At 32.9% G+C, this 25290-nt stretch overlaps 1 protein-coding gene across 4 annotated transcripts in view; it reads right to left on the bottom strand.

The window, feature by feature from the left end:
• The window catches only part of CPNE8 (copine 8), a 185781-nt gene that overhangs the window by 76612 nt on the left and 83879 nt on the right, over positions 1-25290 (bottom strand). For 3 of the 4 annotated variants that reach the window (XM_032493309.1, XM_032493310.1, XM_006184230.3), the window contains exons 7-10: positions 24120-24183; positions 20979-21082; positions 11654-11758; positions 10283-10324 (exon numbers count right to left, since the gene is read on the bottom strand). In XM_032493309.1, the coding sequence (XP_032349200.1) occupies positions 10283-10324; positions 11654-11758; positions 20979-21082; positions 24120-24183 (315 nt within the window). Of the gene's footprint in view, positions 1-10282; positions 10325-11653; positions 11759-20978; positions 21083-24119; positions 24184-25290 lie in introns of those variants that run through there. The other variant, XM_032493311.1, reaches the window with a different exon arrangement.

The following is a 25290-nucleotide window of genomic DNA, read 5'->3' as shown; positions in this document are numbered from 1 at the left end:
GAGTTCATGGTAAATTTTTTGAAAATACAGAAATGCATAAAAAATTAAAAAGGTATTTAATCACACTATCCATAGATAACCTTGCTGATGGTTAGTGTATATTTTCTACTTACATATTTTAAGTACATTTTCCAGATACAGTATATAAAGCTGCACTGGCCAATAAGGGAGACATTAATGAAATGCAGGCATTGATTATTTGAAAATATGGCTACCAGAAGCTGGAGTAGCCTACCAGTGGACTGGCATCAGCCTTGGGCCCTTTAGGCCTTGCAGGCAGCTGCCTCAAACCCAGCCCTGCATATTAGTGTGGGCAGGCACAAGCTCCAGCCCCTCCAAAGGCCTTGCAGCTAGATGCCCTGAGACTGGGCCTCGCCAATTAGTGGGCCCAAACTAGCCATGGGCCTTCTGAGGTCCCTCATCCAGTGGACCAGGACCCAGCCCCCATCACCAGCAGCTAGAACAAGCCCTGGGAACTCACAGGCCACAGAGCCACCAATATTGGAACCCAGCCCCACCCAGCAACAGGTTATTTACTAGTCATGACATAAGGCAGGGCCTGATAGCCAACCAGGACAGCAGTCAGCCCTGCCTACCAGAATTCCCACAGTAGCTGGCACTGATACAATAGAAGGGCCCACACTGCTCACATAGGGGGCACCCCTAGAGCATATATCCCTGGTGACCAGAGCTAAGTATGCCACTGGGCATACTTCAACAAAAGCCACTTCTCCAAGATTGAGAAACATAACCAACCTACCTATACCTAAACATAGAAATTAACAAAGAGAATTAGGCAAAATGAAGAGATAGAAGAATATATTCCAAATGAAGGAACAAGATAAAGCCTCAGAAAAAGAAATAAATGAACTGGAAATAAGAAATGTATCCCCAAAATGTTCAAGGTAATGATCATAAAGACCCTCAAAAATTTGGGAGAAGAAAGTATGAACACAGTGAGAAGATTAATAAAGAATCGGAAAATATAATGAAGAACCAAACAGAGTTGGAGAATTCAATAATTAAAATTAAAAAAAAATCACTAGAAGGATTCAGTGGTAGATTAGATGATAAAGAGGGACAAATTAGCAAACTGGAAGAATAAATAGTGAAAATCACCCAAGCTGAACAGAAAAAAAGAAAACAAAAGATTTAAAAAAAAAAATGAGAACAATTTAAGGGATTATTGGAACACCATCAAGTACACTAACATTCACATTATATACAGGGTCCAGGAGAACAAGAGAGAGATAAAGGCAGAGAACTGAACTGAAGAAAACAATAGCCAAAAACTTCCCTAACTTAAAGAAGTAAACAGATATCCAGAACCTAGAGGCACAGAGAGTCCCAAACAAGATGAACCCAAAGAGGTCCACACCAAGACACATTGTAATTAAAATGGCAAAAACTGATGATAAGGAGAGACTCTTAAAAGCAGCAAAAGAAAAGCGACTAGTAGCATACAGGGGAACTCCATAAAAACTATCAACCGACTTTTTAGAAGAAACTTGGCAGGAAGGGAGTGGAATGGTATATTTAAAGTGATAAAAGGAAGAAAATTACAACCAAGTATACACCTTGCAAGGATATCATTCAAATTTGAAGGAGAGATGAAGAGTTCCACAGGCAAGCAAAGCTAAAAAAGAGTGCAGTAGAACTAAATTGGTTTTATGAGGAATGTTGAAGGAACTTACCTAAGTTCAAAAGAAAAGACCACAACTAGAAATATGAAAATTAGGAAGGGAAAAAAATCTCATTGGTAAAGGCACACATATGGTCAAGGTAGTAAATCAGGCATTTATAAAGTTAGTAGGAAGATTAAAGGATAAAAGTAGTGAAATCAGCTATACCCAAAATAAGCAGTGAAGAGATAAAAAGATGTAAAGTATGACTTCAAAAATATTAAACATGGCAGGGAGGAATAAAATGAAGTTGTTAGAAAGCATCTGAACTTAAGAAATTATCAATTTAAAATAATCATAAATAAATATATGATCACAAACAAAAAACGTAATAAATGCATATATACAAAAGAAAAAAATTCAAATATAAAATTAAAGATAGTCATGAAATCACAACAAAAAAGAGAGCAAAAGAAAAAGGAAGAAGCAAAAAAGAACAACAAAAACATCCAGAAAACAATGAACAAAATGGAAATAAGTACATACCAACCAATAATTACTTTAAATGTAAGTGAACTAAACGCTCCAATCAAAGGATACAGAGTCTGTTAACTCTGTGCCCACTTTGGGGAGAGTTTTTAATCAAAAATCAAGGCTGAATTATGTCAAAATCTTTTCTGCATTTATTGAGATGATCACATTGTATTTATTTTTCAATTTGTTCATGTGATGTATCACATGGATTGTCTTGCAAATATTGAAAAATCCTTGCATCCTTGGAATAAGTCCCACATGATTGTGGTCTATGATCCTTTTATTGTATTGTTGGATTTGTTTTGCTAATATTTGTTGAGGGTTTTTTCATCTATGTTCATCAGTGATATTAGCCTGTAATTTTCTTTTGTTGTGGTATCTTTGGTTTTGGTATCAGGGTGAAGTGCCTTGTAGATGAGTTTGGAAGTGTTCTTTCCTCTGAAAATATTTGAAATAGTTTGAGTAGGATGGGTGTTGACTTTTCTCTAAATGTTTGGTGGAATTCAGCTGTGAAGCCATCTAGTCCTGGACTTTTGTTTGTTGGGAGGTTTTTAATTGCTGATTCAATTTCATTACTGGTAATTGGTCTATTCATATTGTCTATTTCTTCTTGGTTTAGTCTTGGCAAACTGTACCTTTCTAAGAAATTGTCCATTTCTCCTGCGTTGTTGTTTTTGTTGGCATATAGTTGCTCATAGCATCCTCTTATGATCCCTTGTATTTCTGTGGTGTCACTTGTAACTTCTTTTTCATTTCTGATTTTGTTAATTTGGGCCCTCTCCCTTTTTTTTTTTTTTTTTTTGCTGAGTCTAACTAAAGGCTTATCAATTTTGTTTATCTTTTCAAAGAACCAGCTTTTAGTTCATTGATCTTTTCTATTTTTTTTCAGTCTTTATTTCATTTATTTTTGCTCTAATCTTTATGATTTCTTTTCTTCTACTAATTAGGGGTTTGTTTGTTCTTCTTTCTCCAGCTACCTTAGGTGTAAGGTTAGGTTGTTTACCTGAGATTTTTCTTGTTTTCTGAAGTAGGCTTGTATCACTATAAACTTCCCTCTGAGAACCGCCTTTGCTGCATCCCAGAGGTTTTAGATTGTTGCGTTTTTGTTTTCATTTGTCTCAAAGTATTTCTAACCTAAGATCACACCAATTCTTGAAGTTTTTAATCTGTGAATATCATTGTCACCTCAATTGTCTGAGGTACCTTAGCAAGTAAAACAAAGTATAAGCATGTAACACTGTCAAGCATTTTTCACTTGAATTTTTGACTGAAATATTCTTTAGACTGAAACATCAGATTATGTCATTGGTTTCCTATGGTTAAGTTTATAGACAAAATAATCCTGATGTCTGATCGGTTTTTCCTCACTTTATAATGGGACAACTCTAAACCTGTACTAAATGCAGACAAATAAAAGTGATTTTAAAAAAACCCACTGATACAAAGTTATTTATATGCATATTATATAGTCTTTGTATAGTATACTAACAGAAACCTCAATCAAATTGAGTCAGGAGACCATCAGAGGGCGCTCTCTCACTCTGCAACAATAGGTGAACCCAAAGGAAGAAGAAGGACTCCTCTTCCTTCCTGGCAAGGACTCAGACAATGAAAAGCCACAGACTCTTTGTTTACTACAGCCCTCCCAACTTCCTTTTTTTCCCCCTCTCTATAAAAAGCAGCTCCTTCCCTTGCCCTGCAGGGACTTGCACGTGGTTTGTTTGCCCTGGTTACAGATCCCAAATTGCAATTCTCCATTGATTCCCCAAAAAATGCATCTTTGCTGGAGAAATATCTGGCAGTTTGTTCCAGGTCAACAATTTCATTAAACTCTACATGGTGTTTTCCAATATGATAGCTGCCAAACAGATGTTGCTACAGGGCCCTTGAAATGTAGCCAGTCTCGATAGAGATGTGTCATAAGCATAAAGTACATTCCAGATTTCAAAGACATAGTATAAAAAATTTAAAATTTCTCCTTAATAATTTTTATATTGCTTCCATAATAAAATGGATAACATTTTGCATATATGAGTAAATAAACTATTTTATTACATCAATTTCACTGGTTTATTTTTACTTTTTAATGTTGCCACTAGAAAATTTTAAATTACACATATGACTCATATTTCTACTGAACGAAGCTAGTCTAAGTGTCAAAAAGGATAAAATCCACCAAGGAAACACTCTTCTCTAAAAATAGGAATCAAAAGCACTCAATTTAGATATACAATTAAATAAGGATACACGTGTAGGATTTATGACAAATATTAAAGGTGACAGAAAGACAAGCAAAGGACAGAACAATCTCTGCTGATAATTACAGTGGATCATATAATACAGTGAATATCACGTTATGTCCATTCCAGTTCAAGTAAACATCTACACTGGAAAATTATGCCAAATAAAAAAAAAATGAATGTAAAAATACAGTAACAATTATGTTAACATACCACCCACAACCACAAGGTAGAATATCAACTTGTGTAACACTCTGGATTATTTTATACCTTTTAAGCATCATTTTTATAGGAAACTATATTGCCTTTCAAATTTCATATATTTAGTCAAAAGGGTTATCAACATTATTTAATGATGATTTTAATCTTCCTTTTTATATGTCACTCATAAAAACGATAATTTTGCTTACATTAAAAAGGCTGTTTTAGTGTATATGGAGTATATAGAATGCTACATTAAATATTTTATATTAAAATATAGAGATACATTTTATATTAATGAAAGTGCATTTTACCCCAACATTAAAAAGTTATTTGACCACTTATAAAATTACAATGCACTCCTCTCGTTATTCTACTAATCATAAATTCATTTCCAAGGAATATTTAAAGTTCTGTCTCACAATCTTTTCCCTCCCAACTACACCCCTTTATTGTCAGAGTTTGAACTCCTCAGGCTTTTTTGAACATGCTGTTAATGATGGTATAATCGACCACTGCTAACTTTTCCCTCAAACAATTAATGATCCAATGACAACATGAGCTTATAGAATCCCATATCTAAATATTTCCTTTGCTGCTAAATTCACGTCTCCAAGAGTAAAGCATTATTTTTAATTGAAAAAAAGTTCCCAAAGTTAATGCCCCCAATGCATCATTCTTTGAACTGCATTTCATAAATGGGCACTCGCTTTCACTTGCTTTTGCTCTCACTCTAGTTCTCATTCATAAATATGGGACAGTGCTTTTATACATTTCACTGGCCTTTTTGACGTGTTAGCATTCTTTGAAAATCTATACTCATTCATCTCTACCGAACTACCAAACTTCTGGTTACACGAAACTTTTATCTAGGAATGATTCATCCATTTTTCAGATGATATGTAAGATAAGGTACAGGCAGACCTTGAAAGTGTTGTTAGTTTGGTGCCGGACCAACACAGTAAAGTGAATAAAGCAATAAAGTCAGTCACACAATTTTTTTTTGGTTTTGCAGTGCATGCAAAAGTTAGAGATCACATGCTGGGCCACAAAACAAGGCTCTATAAATTTAAGAAGAGTGAAATCATATCAAGCATATTCTATAACCACAACAGTATCAGACTATAAATTGACAAGAAAAACACTGCAAAAAACACAAACATGTGAAGGCTAAACAATATGCTACTAAGCAATCAATGGGTCGCTGAAAAAAATCAGAAAGGAAATAAAAAAAGCCGAGAGACAAATAAAAATGGAAGCACAACAATCCAAAATTTATGGGATGCAGCAAAAGCAATTCTAAGTGGGAAGTTCATAATGATACAAGCCTACCTCAGGAAACAAGAAAATCTCAAATAAAGAATCAAAACCTACACATAAGAAACTTATAAAAAAGAACAAAGAAAACCTAAAGGGGGTAGAAGGAGAAAATAATTAATATTAGAGCAGAAATATATGAAATAGAGACTAAAAAAAGAGAATAGATCAAAAAATTAAAAGCTAGTTCTTTGAAACAATAAACATATTAAAAAATGTTTTGCCAGCCTCATCAAGAAGAAAAGAAAGAGGGCCTAAATAAATAAAATCAGAAATGAAAAAGGAAAAGTTAACTGACAGAAATACAAAAGATCACAAGAGAATACTAAAAACAATTACACACCAATAAAATGAACAACCTAACATAAAATAGACAATCAAGAAGAAATAGAGAAATTCCTAGAAATGTACACTCTCCTAAGACTAAATCAAGAAGAAATTTTTAAAAAGAACAGATTAATTACCAGTAGTGAAAATGAATATGTAATTTAAAAAACTCCCAACAAACAAAAGTCCAGGACCAGATGGATTCACAAATCAATTCTACCACCATTTAAAGAAGCATTAATCCTTATTCCTCCTCAATTTATTCCAAAAACTTTAAGAGGAAGGTATGCTTCCGTGTGGCCAGAATCGCCATGATACCAAAACCAAGCAAGATACCACAAAAAAGAAAATTACAGGCCAGTATCAGTGATGAACAGAGATGCAAAAATCTTCAAAAAAAATCAACAAACTGAATTCAAAATATATTAAAAGGATCATATATCTTAATCAAGTAGGATTTATCCCAAGGATGCAAGGATGATTCATAATCTGCAAATCAACCAATGTGGCGCACCACAATAAGAAACTGAAGAATGAAAACTATGTGATCATCTCAATTAGAGTCAGTAAAAGCTAGTAACAAATTCAACATCCATTTATGATAAAAACTCTCACCAAAGTTGGTATATAGGAAACACACTTCAACATAATAAAGGTCATATATGACAAGACCACAGCCAACATCATTCTCAATGAAGAAAGCTTTTCCTCTAGAGGACCTTCATTAATTATCTTGCAAGAACATCTGGATAACTTGCTGTAGCTTCTCTATCAGCACTTGCTGCTTCACCTGTACTTCTATGTTATGGACAAGAGTTTCTCTCCTTAAACCTCATGAACCAAACCGCTAGCTTCAAATTTTTGCTTCTGCAGTTTCTTGACCTCTCTCAGCCTCCACAGATTTAACATAGCTGGGGCCTTGCTCTGGATTAGCCTTTGGCTTAAGGGAATGTCGTGGCTGGTTTGGTCTTCTAACCAGGCCACTCCCATTTTCTCCGTATCAGCAATAAGGCTGTTTTGCTTCATCATTTGTTGCATTCCCCGGAGTAGCACTTGTCATTTCCTTCAAGAACTTTGCCTTCACAACTTGGCCAACTGTTTGGCACAAGAAGCCTAGCTTTCACAGCCTATCTTGTCTTGGCTTTCGACTAAGCTTAATCATTTCTAGCTTTTGATTTAAAGTGAGAGATGTATGACTCTTCCTCTCACATAAACACTTAGAGGCCACTGTAGGGATATTAATTGACCTAATTTCTATATTGTTGTGCCTCAGGGATTAAAGAGGCCTGAGGAGAGGGAGAGAGATGGGGGAACGAACAGCTGGTTGCAACAGTTAGCACACATGCATTTATTAATTTTGTGGCACCGCAAAACAACAGCAACATCACAGATTTGTATGACAAATGTAATAATAATGAAAAAGTTTGATGTTTTGCAAAAATTACCAAAATGAGACACAGAAACTAGAAGTGAGCAATGCTGTTGGAAAAATGGTGCCTACAGACTTGCTCGCCATAGGGTTGCCAGAGACATTTATAAAAGACACAGTATCTGTGAAATGCAGTCATGCAAAGCACAATAAAACGAGCTATGCCTGTGTTAACATACTTACGTTAAAAGGTTTCTCAAATAGCTCTTGCATTATTCGTAACTACCACATTATCAATCACCAAAGAATCACAGAGTAAGATGTGATTACTCATCTTAGATGAGTAAACTCTGTGTCCAGGTTGAAGGTTTTTATTTGCATGCCAGAATTTACAACTATAATTCTACAGAAGTATAGTGCACTAGTTATGAGTTTACTGTTGGAAGCATAATGCTAGTGTTCAGGTCCCGGCTCCACCATTTATTCATTGTGTGACCTTAGGCATATTACCTCTTTGCCTATGCTTCTTCATCTGTAAGATGGTATTAATATTGTATCTATCTCTTATTGTGAAAATTAAATGAGGAACAACATGAAAAATGCTTAGAGAATACCTGACATTCAATAAATCATATCCTGTCTTCTATCTGAATTATTTCACTTATATGTTGAATATAAAAAGCAAACAACAAAATAAATGTTTTCTTAATTTTGTGTATTATTATATACATGAAACTAGTATGTTATAAACTAATGTTACCTTAAAAATCAATTTTAAAAATGTCAATGACAACAAAGAAAATTTTTAATTTTTAAAATATATCATAACCTGGATAGGAATACTCAAAACTCCAGCATCAAAAGAAAGGCTAATTAAATTCCAATGTAATTATGATCCTCAGATCTATTCAAAAATTTTGTGGCTTAGAAGTAGACTGGAGACAAGAGGAGAGTCATAAAGACTCACTTTCAAAGAAAAACATCTACAACTTTTGCAAATTTAGTACTGAATTAGCATGGAATTAGATAAAACATGAATTTAAGCCCCTCATTTCAAAATTGTCAAATTAAAACCATTTTCCCAGTTTCCTTCAATTACTAGGGAAAGGCTACCACTTTTGCCCATTCTCAATAAAAATTTAAAGTAGTATGTATATGCTATAGGGCGTAAAGCCTTACTTAACTTAGATTTGCTTTTTTTCTTTTTCTATTTATCCTGACAGGCATAATTCATTTTCTCAGTGGTTGAAGCTTTAATGAACCAATGGAGCATAAGGCCCTATGGGAAAGCATAGGTTTTCTACTGACATTTCTACAGAATGCATGCAGAATTCTTGTAAAAGACACTTAATTAATTAACGTGGCAGAAATGTAAAGAACAGTGTTATAGCATGGATTGTCTCAAAAAGTAAACAGCAAACAGTGTTAAGACGCTTTAGCACAGTCATGTTTGGAATATAATTTGAAGACCGAAGTCAATTACTTTGTGATTGCAGAACTGCAGGCTAGTATCTCCACCCCTCTCTTCATCGTCCTTATCAATCTTTGAAAAGGAGATAATACTGATAGGGCCAAATTCCAGGACATCAATTAGACCATGTGTGCAAGTAAGTGTACGGGCAAATGTCACATGCATGCTTTGGTGTGGCTCTCGAGTTAGGCATTTTTCTACCCAGGTAAGCAGAAGAAATAAGAGGAGGTGTCTCCTGACTTAGTCAGATTTGTTCTTGTGTTAACAGTAGTGCTCAGTTATCTAAACACTCTCTAGAATCTTTTCGGGTTTGGCTGCTGGCTTATATAAAATGCAGCGGGAATGCCCTTGCTTACATCTTGAGCTTCAACTTCAAGCTTTAGCTCCACTTTCCAGCGAGCTCTAGGCTGAAGTGTGGAACACTAGCCAGGTCAAATCAAGTGCCCTTTGCTTCCCTGCTTGTCATTCTCTTTTGGCATCTGTAGATTCAGTCCCTTCAGGAACCACCTGAAGAAACAGTTTATCTAGAGAAGAGTGAGATTTGAGCATTTCTGAGTCCCCTGACTTAACATCACTTAAAAACACTTTGATATCAATCCTATTTAAAACAGTAGAAACAGTGGGAAAATACTTAAGAAGAAGAGAAAAAGTAGTGTGGGCTCCCTCTTTTATTCTTTAACAAATGTTATGGTGTGCAGAGGGGCCCATGATTTTGGAGCTCTGAACAACTATTTGTATTGGCAGTCACCAGACATAATTCTAGAGTTTGGTTTTGGGTTTGTTTGTGGGGTATGTTGTCTGTTTTTGGAGAAGGGGAGCTCAGGTGTGTTCCCATGAATGATTTGGGGTTGAAAGGTTATAGGAATCTTCAGAGAAATTATGAGATAAAGAAATTTCAGAATCACTACTCTATAGCTATAAACTAGACATCTGTAAGTTGCACACAAAGAGAAATCAAGTGTAAGCTGAAAACTTTTACTTATGTTATCCAAAAGAAGGAAGATCTCTATTTTATTCCGCAAGTTGAAAAAAATTACTCATTCTTAAAATCTTATGTGAACACCTCAATAACACAGAAAATCAAGACAAAAAACATGAAATCTGAAAATACAAATTTGAAAATGTGGTCCTTTCAGTATGCTTGCTTCTTAAACTGTATTAAGTTTGAAAAGCCAAAATAAAAGAAAAGACAATGTCTTACCTCCCATCTCGATCCCAGTCATACACCTCTACTTTGATTGTTCTGTCCATGAGGAAAACATACACACAGAGTAGTTACTTACAAGATCAAAACAACATATGATTGAAAATTTTTAAATAAGTTGTAGATTTCCTTAGATAAAATACCATATGCTTTCAGGTTTTACAAAACAGTTTAAAGTCGATTTTGCTAATTTTATTACCATAATTCTATTTATATCTTAAAATAGATTAATAAAATCATTCAGAGTTTTAATTCTTTAAACAGAGTAGGAAAATATGTGGGAAAAGCTCCTAAATGGGGAGGTACAGAGCTACTCCTCCACTCTTGAAAACCATTGTCATAGAGAAGTATTTCTCAAACTCAGTATAGATCAGAATCACTTGGAGGGCTTGTCAAAACACGAGTTGTTGGCCTTCATGCCCAGAGTTCCTGGTTCAATAGGCCTCAGTTGGGGCCCAAGAACTTGAATTTCTACCAGGCTCACCAGGTAATGCTGATGCCGCTAACCAGGAACTATATCATAAGAACCACTTTCTCTGAAGAATGAGTCCAACTAAACAAAGTTATATTATTAAATAAAAAAGTGACACTCAAGTAGCATAATAAATCTTAAAGTAAATTTAATGACATATTGATAATCAATAGTTCTTTCTATTTATTAGTTAATAGAATAAACTCTCATTTTTCTAGTATACAAGTAATACAATAAATAAAATATCTTTGGGGTTATTATGTAAAATTATATTATAATCTTACAATAAACTTTCATAAGAACGAAAACAACTTTGATATTAAGAAATCTTCAGGTATATTTTGGGAAGATCTTCAGGACCACGTCACCTACCTACTTGTAGAACACCAGAATCTCCCTGTTCTGCATCTACAGAACTTTTATAATTCAGCAACAATGATAACATTAATGTCAAATGGGATTCTCAGGAATATATCAGGATTGCTAATACATGTAGTTATAATCTTATTATCTCTTGTATATTTACTTATTCCTCTCTATAAAGATAATACCAAATAAAAACCTTGAGGCACTGAAAATCCTGGAATGACTTTCGGATAATATGTTAAAACAAACTAATATTCAATAGACCTGTAGCATTTTGCACATTTTGATTCTTGACAAATCAAATCAGTTAAACCAAACATTAATTAGTCAAATTTTCCCTCTTCCTAAATCATTGTGGATTAAAAAAAAGTTATCAAAAAATTTCTGAATAAACCATCCATGCTTTTGTAAATGCACATTTACATTGGTAAATAAGCCAACTTATTTAAAATAGATGCTACTTAGATTTACTGGATACCAAATATACAGTGAATATTCAAAACTCTCCAAAAAGTTGTCAATTATCTTACCTGTCACAATCGCCATTACATAAAGCTCTGACTGAGATCTTGAATGCTTGCCACACAGGATTTAGAGTGTTTTTGACAACTTCTGTTTTGTGGCAAATTGTGAAACTGTTTAAAAAAAAGTTTTCAGTTATTTTCATGCTTCAATTATAATATATTGTTTTAGTAGTCACTTTTCTCTGTTTTTTTTTTTTTGTGCAGAATAAATGTTGCCAGTCCTTCCATTGCTGCTCCATCAATCAATAAAAAGAGATTTGTAGTTTGAAACTTGAAAAATTAGCTCATCATAACATACAGCAATGAGATTTTGTAGTGTTTACTAAAAATGATCTTCTGTGAATCCAGTAAATCCTAAAGCGGCTTTGTAAATAAGCCCTGTAACAACTGGGGTGACGTACTGCTACAGTGAAAAGCATCCATGGGTCACTAAGAAGATGAAGTCATCATGAGCCCTGAGGAGGAGAGTTTTTTTGGAGCACTAGGAGCAAAAATCTGGTTGGAACAGGTTTAAGCCAGAAAAGAGAAACTGAAGCAGTATGTATAAACAACATATTTGAGGAGTTTAGCTATAAGGGAAAAAGAGAAATAGGGGATAGCTTAAGGGAAAAGATCAGTCAAGAGAAAGTTTTGTTTCTTTGTTACTTCTAAATTTTTTTTCAAGATGAAAGAAGGAACAGCAAGGTTGTATGCTAAAGGATAAAATTCAGTAGACAGGAAACAATTTGTGATGCATGGGAGAAAGGGGATAAAGGCTAGAGGGATATTCTGAAGTAGATGGACAAGGAAGGGATGGAGGGAAGCAGTGGACGGGTTGGCCTTGGGGGCACAGATGGCCATTTTGCAGAACACTGGGGAAGGCAGAGCGCAGGGGTAGATGCTCTGATGGAATCTTGAGAAAGTTCAATTGCTTCCATTTTCCTATTAAATAAGAAATAAGATAACCAGCAAAGAAGGAAAAGGGCAGATGTGCTGAAATGTCTGAGAGAGAAAGTTGATGGATTAAGGAAAAGGAGTAGGATTCCTGGGGAGCCCCAGGGAACCTATTTAAGATTTAAGACATAATAAATTTATAGTGAGGGTACTCAATATGTGGTTCTTCTTCTATCTAAACTGTTGACTCTATACGTCTAAAGGATTCCTAGAGGGAAGGAAGGTAGCAACTCTAATGAGAGGTAGAATCCATGAAGCCTGAAAGTCTGTTTTCTGACTCAAATTCTGGTATTGTTTCCACTAAACCATTCAGTCTCCAGGCATCAATCAGGTCCTGGAAACATTCTTGCCTAATGCAAATTTACGCAGCAGTTCATAAGCTATACAATGTCTTAAATGATCTTAGTTAGAATATTACTGAAACTCAGCCTTCACTAAAACCTTAGTCATGAAGTGTTCTAAATACAGGGATCCTTCCAACGGTCATGAACATGAGAAAATTACATAGCAACCATAGTGAATACACTGTAACTAAAACCTCACAAGAAAATATTCTCATTTTGAAAGGACTTTGAGTCCATTTTCCTTTTCTCAGGCAAGAAGGGCCTCTCTCCATTAAAAGATCAGGTAGAAACATAAGATAAAGGGATGAAGTATTCATTTTAAGATTTATGGCATTAGTGCCATAACTTTCCTGATAGTACCCTTGCCTCTATTAAAAAAAAACTCATGTTACTAAATTGACAAAGCTCAAGAGATATGTGTGTGTATATACATATATCTGTGATCAAATGCTCTCAAAGCTAACTCACCTGAAGCAATTTAGCAACCACTGGGGGCAAAGACATTAAAGCAAAGATAGAGGACAGAGAAGACTCTAAAAGGTTAATCAAAATATCTAACACAAAGGAAAGATAAGTAAAGGAGATAAGAGAGAAGTAGACAGGAGAATAACAGGGGGAATCAAATGAGAAAAAGCAGAAGCACACAAAAATGGATAAGAAAAATTCAGAGGGATAGAAGTATGTGTATTGTTATTAGAAACAGGCACCTGCCTCTCTTCATAATACAACACATTCTTAAAGATTTAAAAGGGGGCTTTCTCTTCTTCTCTTGTATCATATTCTAATATATACCAATCTCTGGCAGGGTGATAGATACAGATAGCTAGATGGATGATAGATGGTAAATAATAGATAGACAGATATCCAGATAGGTAGCTAGAGGATAGATTAGATGGATAGACACATAGACAGAGAGAGAGCAACCAATGAAACAACCATCTTCAAACCAACATGCCCAACAACTTACTGACTTTTAAGACATTTTGCTTATAATTAAATCAAATTTCAGTTATATTCCTAGTATCATCAGTCATAGTAATTAAACACTCTGAAACTTCTCTTAAGAAACTGATGACTCATCTTAGTGAGTTACTTATGTTAGGTAGTCATCTGTCTTCTACTGATCATTCTCATTTGTAATGTAAGATCTCACTAGTAATTCCAGCACTAGTGTAACTATTGAAAATTCTGACAGGAGTCTGATGTACCTCTTTTGAATATTTTGGAGTATTGCTATATAAATATTAAATATAAGGGTACATGTATACATGTATTACAAATAGTATTGTAAGAAAAATATTTACTAAATAACCTATAATAAAATACTTTAAATGAAGCTAATTACTAAAACACAGCTGTTCCAAAGGAAAATTAATACCTAATTATGCATATAGGTCAAGTAACTAAATAAATGTGAAAGCAGTAAAATATGAATTTATAATCATATATTATGGATTTTCATTAACACATCTAGTAGAAATTAAGTTGTATTCTTTCTGATAATATAAGCCTCAAACACATCAGGCAATAAGTAAATTTTTAAGTAGCTCCATTGTGAAATACACGTTAAAAATAAAGCTAAAGTCTTGGCAGTTAAAAGTAGAGACTTACACATAAAAAGTGAGGAGTAAAAGAACGTTTACTAATTCAAAACTCATTAAAAGTATGTATATTAACACATTGACACATATGCCCTAAAATGTATATTTGGATCTAGCTGATAAACCATTTCCTCTGTGTAAGTACAAGTGGAAAATTTTCTGAAATGAGATTCACCAAATTTTAGCAATAGTTGTTTTTAAATGATTTGAGATTGTTGGATTAGTTACTTAATATTTATATTTCATTTAATTAATAAGTTAATACTATTTTTATAAGCATAGTAAAATTTTAATATATCTGTCACCAGTAGCATTAAATATGTGAGAGACTGAAATTCTATTAATTGTACAACTAATCTTTATAAGTAAAGAAAACTAGTAAGAATAAGAATAGAAAATCCAGGAAACAAGTCATTCAGACAAGAGGAGATGTAAGAACTTTACAATTAACTAAATTTTGAGGAGAAAGGGCCTGAGAAAATATTTGAAGAGGTAACAGCTGAAAACTTCCCTAAGCTGGAAAAAGAAATAGTCCCCCAAGTCCAGGAAGAGCAGAGTCCCATACCAGATTAACTCTCCCTAAGAGGAACACACTTAGACACATTGTAATTAAAATGACAAAATTAAATATAAAGAGAAAATATTAAAAGAATCAAGGGAAAAGCAACAAGTAGCATATAACAAATAGCAAGTTTCTTTGGAACTCCTTCAAGACTATCAGCTGATTTTTCAGCAGAACCTTTTCAAGCCAGAAGGGAGGGGCATGATATATTTAAAGTGATGAAAGGGAAAAAGCTACAACCAAGAATACTCTACCCAGCAAGGTTCTTATTCAGATTTCATGGAGAAATCTAAAGTTTTACAGACAAGGAAAAGCTAAAAGAATTCAGCACCATCAAACAAGCTTTACAACAAATGCTAAAGGAACTTCTCTAGTGGGAAAAGAAAAGGCCACAACTAGAAACAGGAAAATTACAAAATGGAAAAGCTCACCAGAAAAGGTAAACATACAGTAAAGGTAGGACATCATCCACACACAAAGTAGTAGGAAAGTTAAAAGACAAAAGCAGTAGAATCATCTGCATCAACAATAAGCTGTTAAGGGATACATAAAACAATTAAATATAAAATACGACATGAAAAACAGTAATTGTGAAGGAAGAGAGTATAAGTGCAGGGTATTCAGAACGCATGTGAAATGAATAGATTGTCAACTTAAAGCAACAGGCTGCAATACCAAAGCATCACAGTAATTGCAAAATAAAAACCTATAATAGATATATAAAGAAAAAGGAACCCAACCTTAACAATAGTCACCAAATCACAACAGAAGAGAACAGAAGAAAGGGGGAAAAATTGCCCTAGGAAAACAAATGTGAAACATTAACAAAATAGCAATAAGTACATATTGATAATTACTTTAAGTGTAAATGGACTAAATGCTCCAACCAAAAGGCACAGACTGAACAAATGGATACAAAAACAAAACATGTATTTGCTGCCTAGAAGAGACTCACTTCAGATCTAGAGACACATACAGACTGAAAGTGAGGGGATAGGACAGGTTTCCACAAAAATGGAAACCAAAAGAAAATTGGAGTAGCAATACTTGTATCAGACAAAATGGACATTAAAATAAAGACTGTTACAAGAGACAAAGGACACTACATAATGATCAAGAGATCAATCCAAGAAGAAGGTATAGAAATTGTAAATATATATGCATCCAACATAGGAGCACCTCAATATATAAGGGAAATGTTAACAGACATAAAGGAAGAAATTGACAGTAACACACTAATAGCAGGGGACTTTAATACCCCACTGACATCAATGGAAAGATCATCCAGACAGAAAATCAGTAAGGAAGCATTGGCCTTATATGACACATTAGATCAGATGAACTTAATTGCTATTTATAGGGCATTCCATCTGAAAACAGCAGAACACACACATTCTTTTCAACTGCATATGGAATATTCTCTAGGATAAATTATATGCTAGGTCACAAAGAAAGCCTTGGTAAATTTAAGAAATCTGAAGTCATATCAAGCATCTTTTATAACCACAACACTATGAAATTAGAAATTAACTATGAGAAAAAAATGGAAAAAAACACAAACACATGGAGGCTGAACAATATGCTACTAAACAACCAATGGATCACAAAATATTTCAAAGGAGTAATCCAAAAATACGTAGAGATAAATCAAAATGAAAATACAACAATCCAAACATACAGGATGCAGTAAAAGCAGTTCTAACAATAAAATTTACAGTGATACAGGCTTACCTCAGGGAACAAGAAGAAAATCTCAAATAAGCAATTATAGAAAGAAGAATGAACAAAACCCAAAGCTTTTGTTAGTAGGAGGAAAGAAATCATAAAGATAAGAGTAGAGATAAATGAAATAGAGAATAAAAAGAAATAGAAAAGGTCAATGAAACTAAAATCTGGTTCTTTGAAAAGATAAACAAAATTGATAAACATTTAGCCAGATTCATCAAAAAAAAAAAAAAAAAAAAAAAAAGAGAGGGCCCAAATCAATAAAATTAGAAACAAAAAAGGAGAAGTTACAACCCACACCACAGAAATACAAAAAGTCATAAGAGGTTACTATGAGCAATCATACACCAATTGACAACTTCTTAAACAATCTCCCAAGACTGAACCAGGAAGGAACAATCAGAAGAAACCAATTACCAGTACTGATATTTAAAAAATCATTAAAAAAAACACCTCACAACAAACAGAAGTCCAGGATCAGATGGCTTCATAGGCGAATTCTACCAAACATTTAAAGAAGAGTTAATATCTATCCTTCTGAAACTATTCCAAAACACAGTAGAGGTGGGAACACTTCCAGAGTCATTCTATGGGACCACCATCACCCAAAACCAGACAAAGATATCACCAAAGTCAAACAAAGATGTCACAAAAAAAGGAAAATTAAAGGCCATTATCTCTGATAAATACAGATTAAAAAATCGTCAACAAATGCTAGCTCCAATGGTACATTAAAAGGATCACATACCACCATCAAGTGGGATTTATCCCCAGGATGCAAGGATTTTTCAATATCTGGAAATCAATCAATGTGAAACATTACATTAACAAATTAAAGAATAAAAACCATATTATTATCTCAATAGATGCAGAAAAAGCTTTTCATAAAATTCAATATCCATTTATGAGAAAAACATCCCAGAAACTGGGCATAGAGGGAATGTACCTCAACATAATAAAGGCCATGTATGACAAACCTACAGCTAACATCATACTCAATGGCATAAAGCAGAAAGCATTTCCTCAAAGATCAGGAACAAGATAAGGATGCACACTCTTACCTCTTTTATTCAACATAGTTTTGGAAGTACCAGCCAAAGCAATCAGAAAAGAAAAGAAATAAAAGGAATCCAAATTGGAAAAGAAGTAAAGCAGTCATTGTTTGCAAATGACATAATACCACACACAGAAAATCCCAACGACACTACCAGAAAGCTAACAGAGCAAATCACTGAATTCAGTAAAATTGCAGGATACAAGATTAATATACAAAAATCTGTTGCATTTCTATACACTAATAATGAAATATCAAAGGAGAAGTGAAGAATCCCATTTACTATTGCATAAAAAGAAAAAAATACCTAAGAATAAACCTACCTAAGAAGGCAAAAGATTTGTACTCTGAAAACTGTAAGACATTAATAAAGGAACTGAACTCAACACAAACAGATGGAAAGATACACCACATTCATGAACTGGAAGAATCATTATTGTTAAAATGGCCACACTACACAAGGCAATATACAGATTCAATGTAATTTCTATCAAATTACCAAAGGCATTTTTCACAGAACTGGACAAATAATTTTAATATTTTTATGGAAACACAAAAGACCTGGAATAGCCAAAGCACTCTTGAGAAAGAAGAACAGAGCTGGAGGAATCAAGCTCCCTGACTTCAGACTATAGTCCAGAGCTACAGTAATAAAAACAGTATGGAATTAACACAAAACAGACACATAGGTCAATGGCACAGGATAGAAAGGCCAGAAATCAACCCACATGCCCTTATACACTGTTGGTGAGAATGTAAATTGATGCAGCCACCATGAAGAACAATATGGAGGTTCCTTAAAAAGCTAAAAATAGAGTTACCATATGATCTAGCAATCCCACTCTTGCACATATACCCTGAGAAAACTCCAATTCAAAAAGAAATGTGCACCCCAATGTTCACAGAACACTATTTACAATAGCCAAGACATGGCAGCAACTTAAATGTCCATCAACAGATGACTGGATAAAGAAGTGGTGGTATGTGTATATATACGACAGAATACTACTTAGCCATAAAACAGAATGAAATAATTCCATTTGCAGCAACATGGATGAACCCAGAGATTATAATATAAAGTGAGGTAAATCACGCTGAGAAAAACAAATATCATGATATCACTTATATGTAGAATCTAAAAAAATGGTATAAATGAACTTATTTACAAACCAGTAATAGACTCACAGATATAGAAAACAAACTATGGTTACCAAAGGGGAAAAGGGGGTAGTAATAAATTAGGAGTTTGGGCTTAACCCATACACATTACTATCTATATAAAATAGATAAACAACAAGGACCTATTGTATATTGCACAAGGAACTATATTCAATATATTGTAATAATAACCAATAATGTAAAATATCTGAAAAAGTATATATATATATATATATATACTTTTATATATATATTTTATATATATATAAAAACTGAATCACTTGCTACACCTGAAACTAACAAAACATTGTAAAGCAACTATACTTCAATGAAAAAATTTTTTTGGAACTATTCTTTAGTTTTTTTTTTTTTCGATCTTTGAAATGACTGGCAAATACAATTATTTTCTTCACGGCCCAATATTTTTCACATGGATAAAAATTTACTCTTCAGATGCAAATGCTACTCTAACAGTTTTACCACTGAAATAGAAAGTAAGTATGCAAAATCCAGTAACACGATGCCATAACAAAAATAACCAACAATTGACTAGTAGCTGCATCAACAAAAATCATACAATATGTAAAGCATCAATTTATATTGCTCAGTGTATTCACTTTAAATAGCAAACTTTCTACTTTATGCACCATTTTATACTTACTACATAACATTAACATGTATAATTTCATTTATGAGTGTAGCAGTAGTGACAGGTTATTTTTTTTTACATTCCATTCCCTTAAGTTTCGATCTATTCTATTGCCCTAATTTTCAGTCTCCAAGTGACATTTTCTCTTTAGCTAATATTTTATTTTGCATACCTAAGGAAAACTAAAAAGGAAACATACTATAAGATATAACAACAATAATAATAATATCAGCTAACATAATTCTTCTTATGTGTTAGGCAAGCTTCTAAATGTTTTTTTGTTGGTAACTCCTTTAATACTCTCACCAGCCCTGTGAGGTAACTATGATTATTAGCTCATTTTGTAGATCAGGAAACTTAGTCTCATGAGTTTAAAAACTTGGCTATGGTCCCATAGTTATTAAGTATCAGGGTAACGGTTTAAATCTAGGTAGCAGACCTTTAGCTTATATTTTTAACCACTAAACTTTTCCATGAATATTGAAAGTCCAATAAGAATCACAGAAAACAATAATAAAATGTATCTAGTGGTAGAGTCATATGTATTAAATTATACTATACACAAGGGAATACTACTTAGCCATAAAAAAGAGTGAATTTTTCCCATTTGCAACAACATGGATGGACTTGGAGGGTATTATGCTACATGAAATAAATCAGATAGAGAAAGACAAATATTGTATGATATTACTTATATGTGGAACCTAAAAAATACAACAAACTAGTGAATATAACAAAAAAGAAACAGACTCATGGATGTAAGGAACAAACTAGTGGTTACCAGTGGGGAGAGGGAAGGGGGAGGAGCAATATTGGGGTAGGGGATTAAGAGGTACAAACTGTTATGTATAAAACAAGCTACAAGGATATACTGTACAAAGCAAGGAATTTAGCCAATATTTTATAATAACTATAAATAGGGTATAACCTTTAAAAACTGTGAATCACTATCTTGTACACCTGTAATTTATATAATACTGTACATCAACTGTACTTCAATAAAAAAATAAAATTAAAAATTCTACTCTATAATACATTTGCAAACCATATAGAAACCAGCCTAATCAAAACTGATAAAATATCCAAATATCCAAATGTTTCTATGAAGCTGAAAATCAGTATTTTAAGTATCAAACAAAACATATAAAATGCTTATAAAGTTACACATTCTTATTGAGATGAAAAAATGAAATCAATTTTTGAGTATCTTTATATTCTACTGTTTATCAATTTAATTAAGCTTCTCTGAGAAAAAAGTGATATCATACTTATCATAGACTTAAAATGCATAAGAGATAAATCTACCTGCCATCTTCATTACTTCGATAAAATACAAGAAAAGGATCTGATTTTCCAAAGAAGTCCTTCTTGTCCAATTTGTTTGCACAAAACTGCATCAGAACAGCATCCTACAAACAAAATTAATAAAACAGCTCAAAATCTGGGTTATAAATAACTAGAAACTGCAGATCACAAGCAAGATTTGACAAGAAAACAAATTTGCCATTTTAATGCAAATGACCAAATGTGTGAGAATCCCAGAAAACATAAAATTGCTTTTTTTAAGGACTGTTAAGACTAAAAAATTGACTCCTGGAAGTTTTTGTTCTAGTCACAGAAATATTACTTACTAAAATTCTTTAACATTTTCCACCCCAGAAAAGTGCTATTAAGCTAGATAAATCTAGGTACCCAATATTATAAAACAAGATCTCCATTCATATCTTTAGTAACTTAGGTACACATTTCTAGAAGATAAGTGTTTTTTTTTTTTTAATTTCCTCAGGAAATATTTATTGGGCATCTACTACTAATCTACCATGTGTTAGATGTTGAGATGTATTAGATGATTAAATAAAGACATATCTGGACTGACAATAGTTTACTATCTAAAGGGAAAAATGTTCCTTCTTAATTAAACACAAATGCACTGCAATTTCTCAATAGCTACATTATAAAATAATTTATAATATATTGGGCTTCAAAAAACGTAAAGGATGTTCATTTTCACCTGCAATTTAAACCATTCATTTGGATGTTAATTATTATGGCAAGCCAATCCTTTTTATCAATTTATATACTCAACTACTCATAATCTACATGGTTTAGATTGAAGGTAAACAAGAGGAGGTGTCATAAAACAAGGAAGTTAAACCCTATTCAATGATGATAAGCATTTTAAAGGGTATAAAACTATAGAATAATTTAAAAATGAAAATCAAGATTTTGGGTTTGTTTGGTTTTTTAACTGAAAGAAGATGCTAGCAATTTTGCAAAGAGGAGGGAGGTCAAAGTAATACAGATTAAATCAAGAGGTTACAGTTTTAAATATTACTTGGAGAAAATGTTAATAGTGACTAAAAAGGCACTCTTTTTCACCACTTCAGTTTGCAGAGTTCAGCAATACTTATTAAGCATCCCCATAAAATTCTCCTTATTTCCTTTTAGTAATTCTAGAACACCATTCAAAAGATAATGCTATCTTTTTTTCACATTCATTACTATACTTACTTAGCAAATATTTTTCAAGCAATACTTAGGCTAGAATCTGGGAATAGAGAGATGCCTTCAGAGAAGTTCATAGCCCCAGATTTCTGGTTTTCAAAAGCGTTGGTATAGTGTTATTCTACTTTGTTATTTAACATATAGATATGATCACTTCCACCAGTTGAACACTCACAATAGGGCAGGAAATACAGAAATGAAATCCTGGAAATTTCAAGAAATGAAATGTAATAATAATGAAAACGTTTGATATTTTGCAAAAATTACCAAAATGTGACACAGTGACCAGAAGTGAGCAATGTTGTTGGAAAGTGGTGCTGATAGACCTGCTTGCCACAGAGTTGCCACAAACCTTCAATTTGTAAAAACTGCATCATATGCATTGTGCAATAATGTGAAGCACAGTAAAACGAGGTATGCCTGTACAACGACTTTGAGCAGTTTACAAACACAGAATTCAAAGCTCTAAAAACATAACCTGACTCAGCTGAATAGTGAGAGAGATAATACTGAAATTTAGGTGTCCTGATTCTAAAGTTTCTGCTCAAGTTGACAATTGGCAAGGTGTTTTCAAGAAAATAAGTGTCAATTTGTATATTGTCAAATGTGAAATAAAATTATTTCATTACAAATTCTAAGTGATAATATGCCTGTTATTTTTAAAATGCGATAAAATGCACATTTAAAATGCATTGTCTCTTCTTAAGTAACCATGATCATTGCTTTGAATACATGTTTCTTCTATTACACTAGCACAGTTATATTATTTCAAGGTGTATACATCTTAATAATCACACTGATTATCTATGTCTGTAGCTACGAATCAGAATGTAGGATACATAAGTGAAGTTAGATCAAAGTTCAAACAATTTAAAAATATTAGATATATAATGTCTAAGTGTGGGAAGCATGTAAATAATAATTATTATTAATAAGTAACATTAAAATATAATTCCAGATGTTTTAAAAGCTTTATTACCATGAAGAGTGGCAAAAATGCCTCTATATCACTAAGTAACAATTCCACTTAATTCTCATGGCAGCTTTAGAATCTTCCTGTTCTTCCAAACAAAGCAACAGAATTGAAAGCAGACGATGTTTAAGATGCTGCCTGCCAATACTCAGTCTATGCCCTTGATATTTTGGTTCTATTTCAAAATAGAACTAATAATAATGTATTCATTAGCATATGTATACAAAATCATCTTAATGTCAAGATTTTGACAAAATAGCATATTAATGTCACCACAAAGAACACATATGGTATTGACCTTAAACTTCTTTCTGTTTTTCCTCCTTCATTATACAAATCACAGATTATCACATACATATACATATTCAGAGACAAGAAGTATGAAAGACGATTAGATCACCAAATCACATCTATAAATAGCAATGTTCTAAAATTAATGAATATGTACTCTTATTATGCTCTTGGTTGGAGTGGTAGCTGCTTCCTTCTACAAATGTGGGCTTCTCAAACCAACATGAGACCGTACATAAATTCTTAATTAATTCAATCAGAAATACAGAAGTATGTTATACAAAATGGTTACAGTCAAGTGACTAGAAATATTCCTCCAGAATCACGCACAAAATCCTCAGAATTTTTGTAAGAACTGAATTGATTGGTAGAATTGACAATTACTGACATTAATATCCCCAAAATGATATTACCATTAGGTTTTGAGTTAATAGTTTCCATTCATTTAAAAAATTGTTAAAATAACTGATTATTCTGTTTGGACTATGGAATGTAGTCTCTCTGGTTAAAATACTAAGTTTCTAATATGATATTTTATGGATTATAAAATTATATAATACAGTTTTAATTATTTTTGCTAAAATTACTCAAGAATTAATAATTTAAGTATACTTTGAGAAATATCATTTCAAAGAAGTATTGGAAATACTTTTTAATCCAAAGAAATATTTACTTACCCTGCAACAGTTTAATTCCTCTGCTGTAAGTATGATTGTACCACATTTCTTCCCTGGAATTCCTCTAAAACAACAAAAAACATACTTATATACAATAACAGTCTATATTAATATTATATAATATAAGCTAATATTATATATTTTATTTGTATATAACCAAACAAAAAGCATACTACTAATAGGTGGGCTCTTTCTAACAAAATATATTCCCAGTTTCAAACTTGAGTTTATTCTATAGATCCATATTTACTGATAAAATTAAACTTTGATCACTTTCAACATGTCAATCCTTTGTCCAAGAATTTTCAATGGCTTTATATTGTCTATCATATGTAATTAACATAATATAATGTAATATGTATAATATAACTAATATAACTTTCTCCCATGACTTCTAAAATTTCTATTATGTGATTAAAACGTATTCCTGATCTTGGTTTTCAATATTTCTTTCTTCTTTCATCAACATGGTTACTTATTTGTGCTTATTTTTTCTTTGTGCCTATTTCCACACCCTGACATAGTGTGTTAAACTGTTCCCTATTGTGCCTCAAACTTTCTCTATCCCCAGATGAAGTTTTGCTTGTTCCAGGAAACCTCATCCCAGTCAACCTCACATGAAATTTAGCCTTCTCTATAATCCTATTGAATTTAAAGTCAGTGCCATAGACTTAGCATTTAATTATTCCCAAATGGTTACAATCACATATTTTTACCTTCTTTTTCCAAGCTGATTATAAACTCTGTAACAGCAAAATTCATGATATAAACCTCTTGTAAACCAACAGATTTAAATATCTATACATAACAGGCACTCAATATATAAGGAAGATACATAATACATAAGCAAAATTAAGCAAAGCAAACTCCCACCCAATTTTCTTTCTACACATCTATGAAATAATATGCTCATGTATCTTCTAGCTGACACCAAGAACAAAATGCACTAAGGAAAATGCAAGATATGCCCATGGTTCCCTATTTTACATGAGAGGATACAGAGATAAGTCAATAAGAATCTATCTAAATGCCCACTGACAGATGACTGGATAAAGAAGTTGTGGTCTATTTACACAACAGAATACTACTCAGCCATAAAAATAATAAAATAATGCCTGGAGAATGTCATTCTAAATGAAGTAAGCCAGAAAGAGAAAGAAAAATACCATAT

The sequence above is a fragment of the Camelus ferus genome, chromosome 12 (genome assembly GCF_009834535.1).
Source record: "Camelus ferus isolate YT-003-E chromosome 12, BCGSAC_Cfer_1.0, whole genome shotgun sequence".
Lineage (NCBI taxonomy): Eukaryota > Metazoa > Chordata > Mammalia > Artiodactyla > Camelidae > Camelus > Camelus ferus.
Note: the sequence above shows the minus strand (reverse complement) of the source record. Positions and strands in the feature narration are given on the sequence as shown.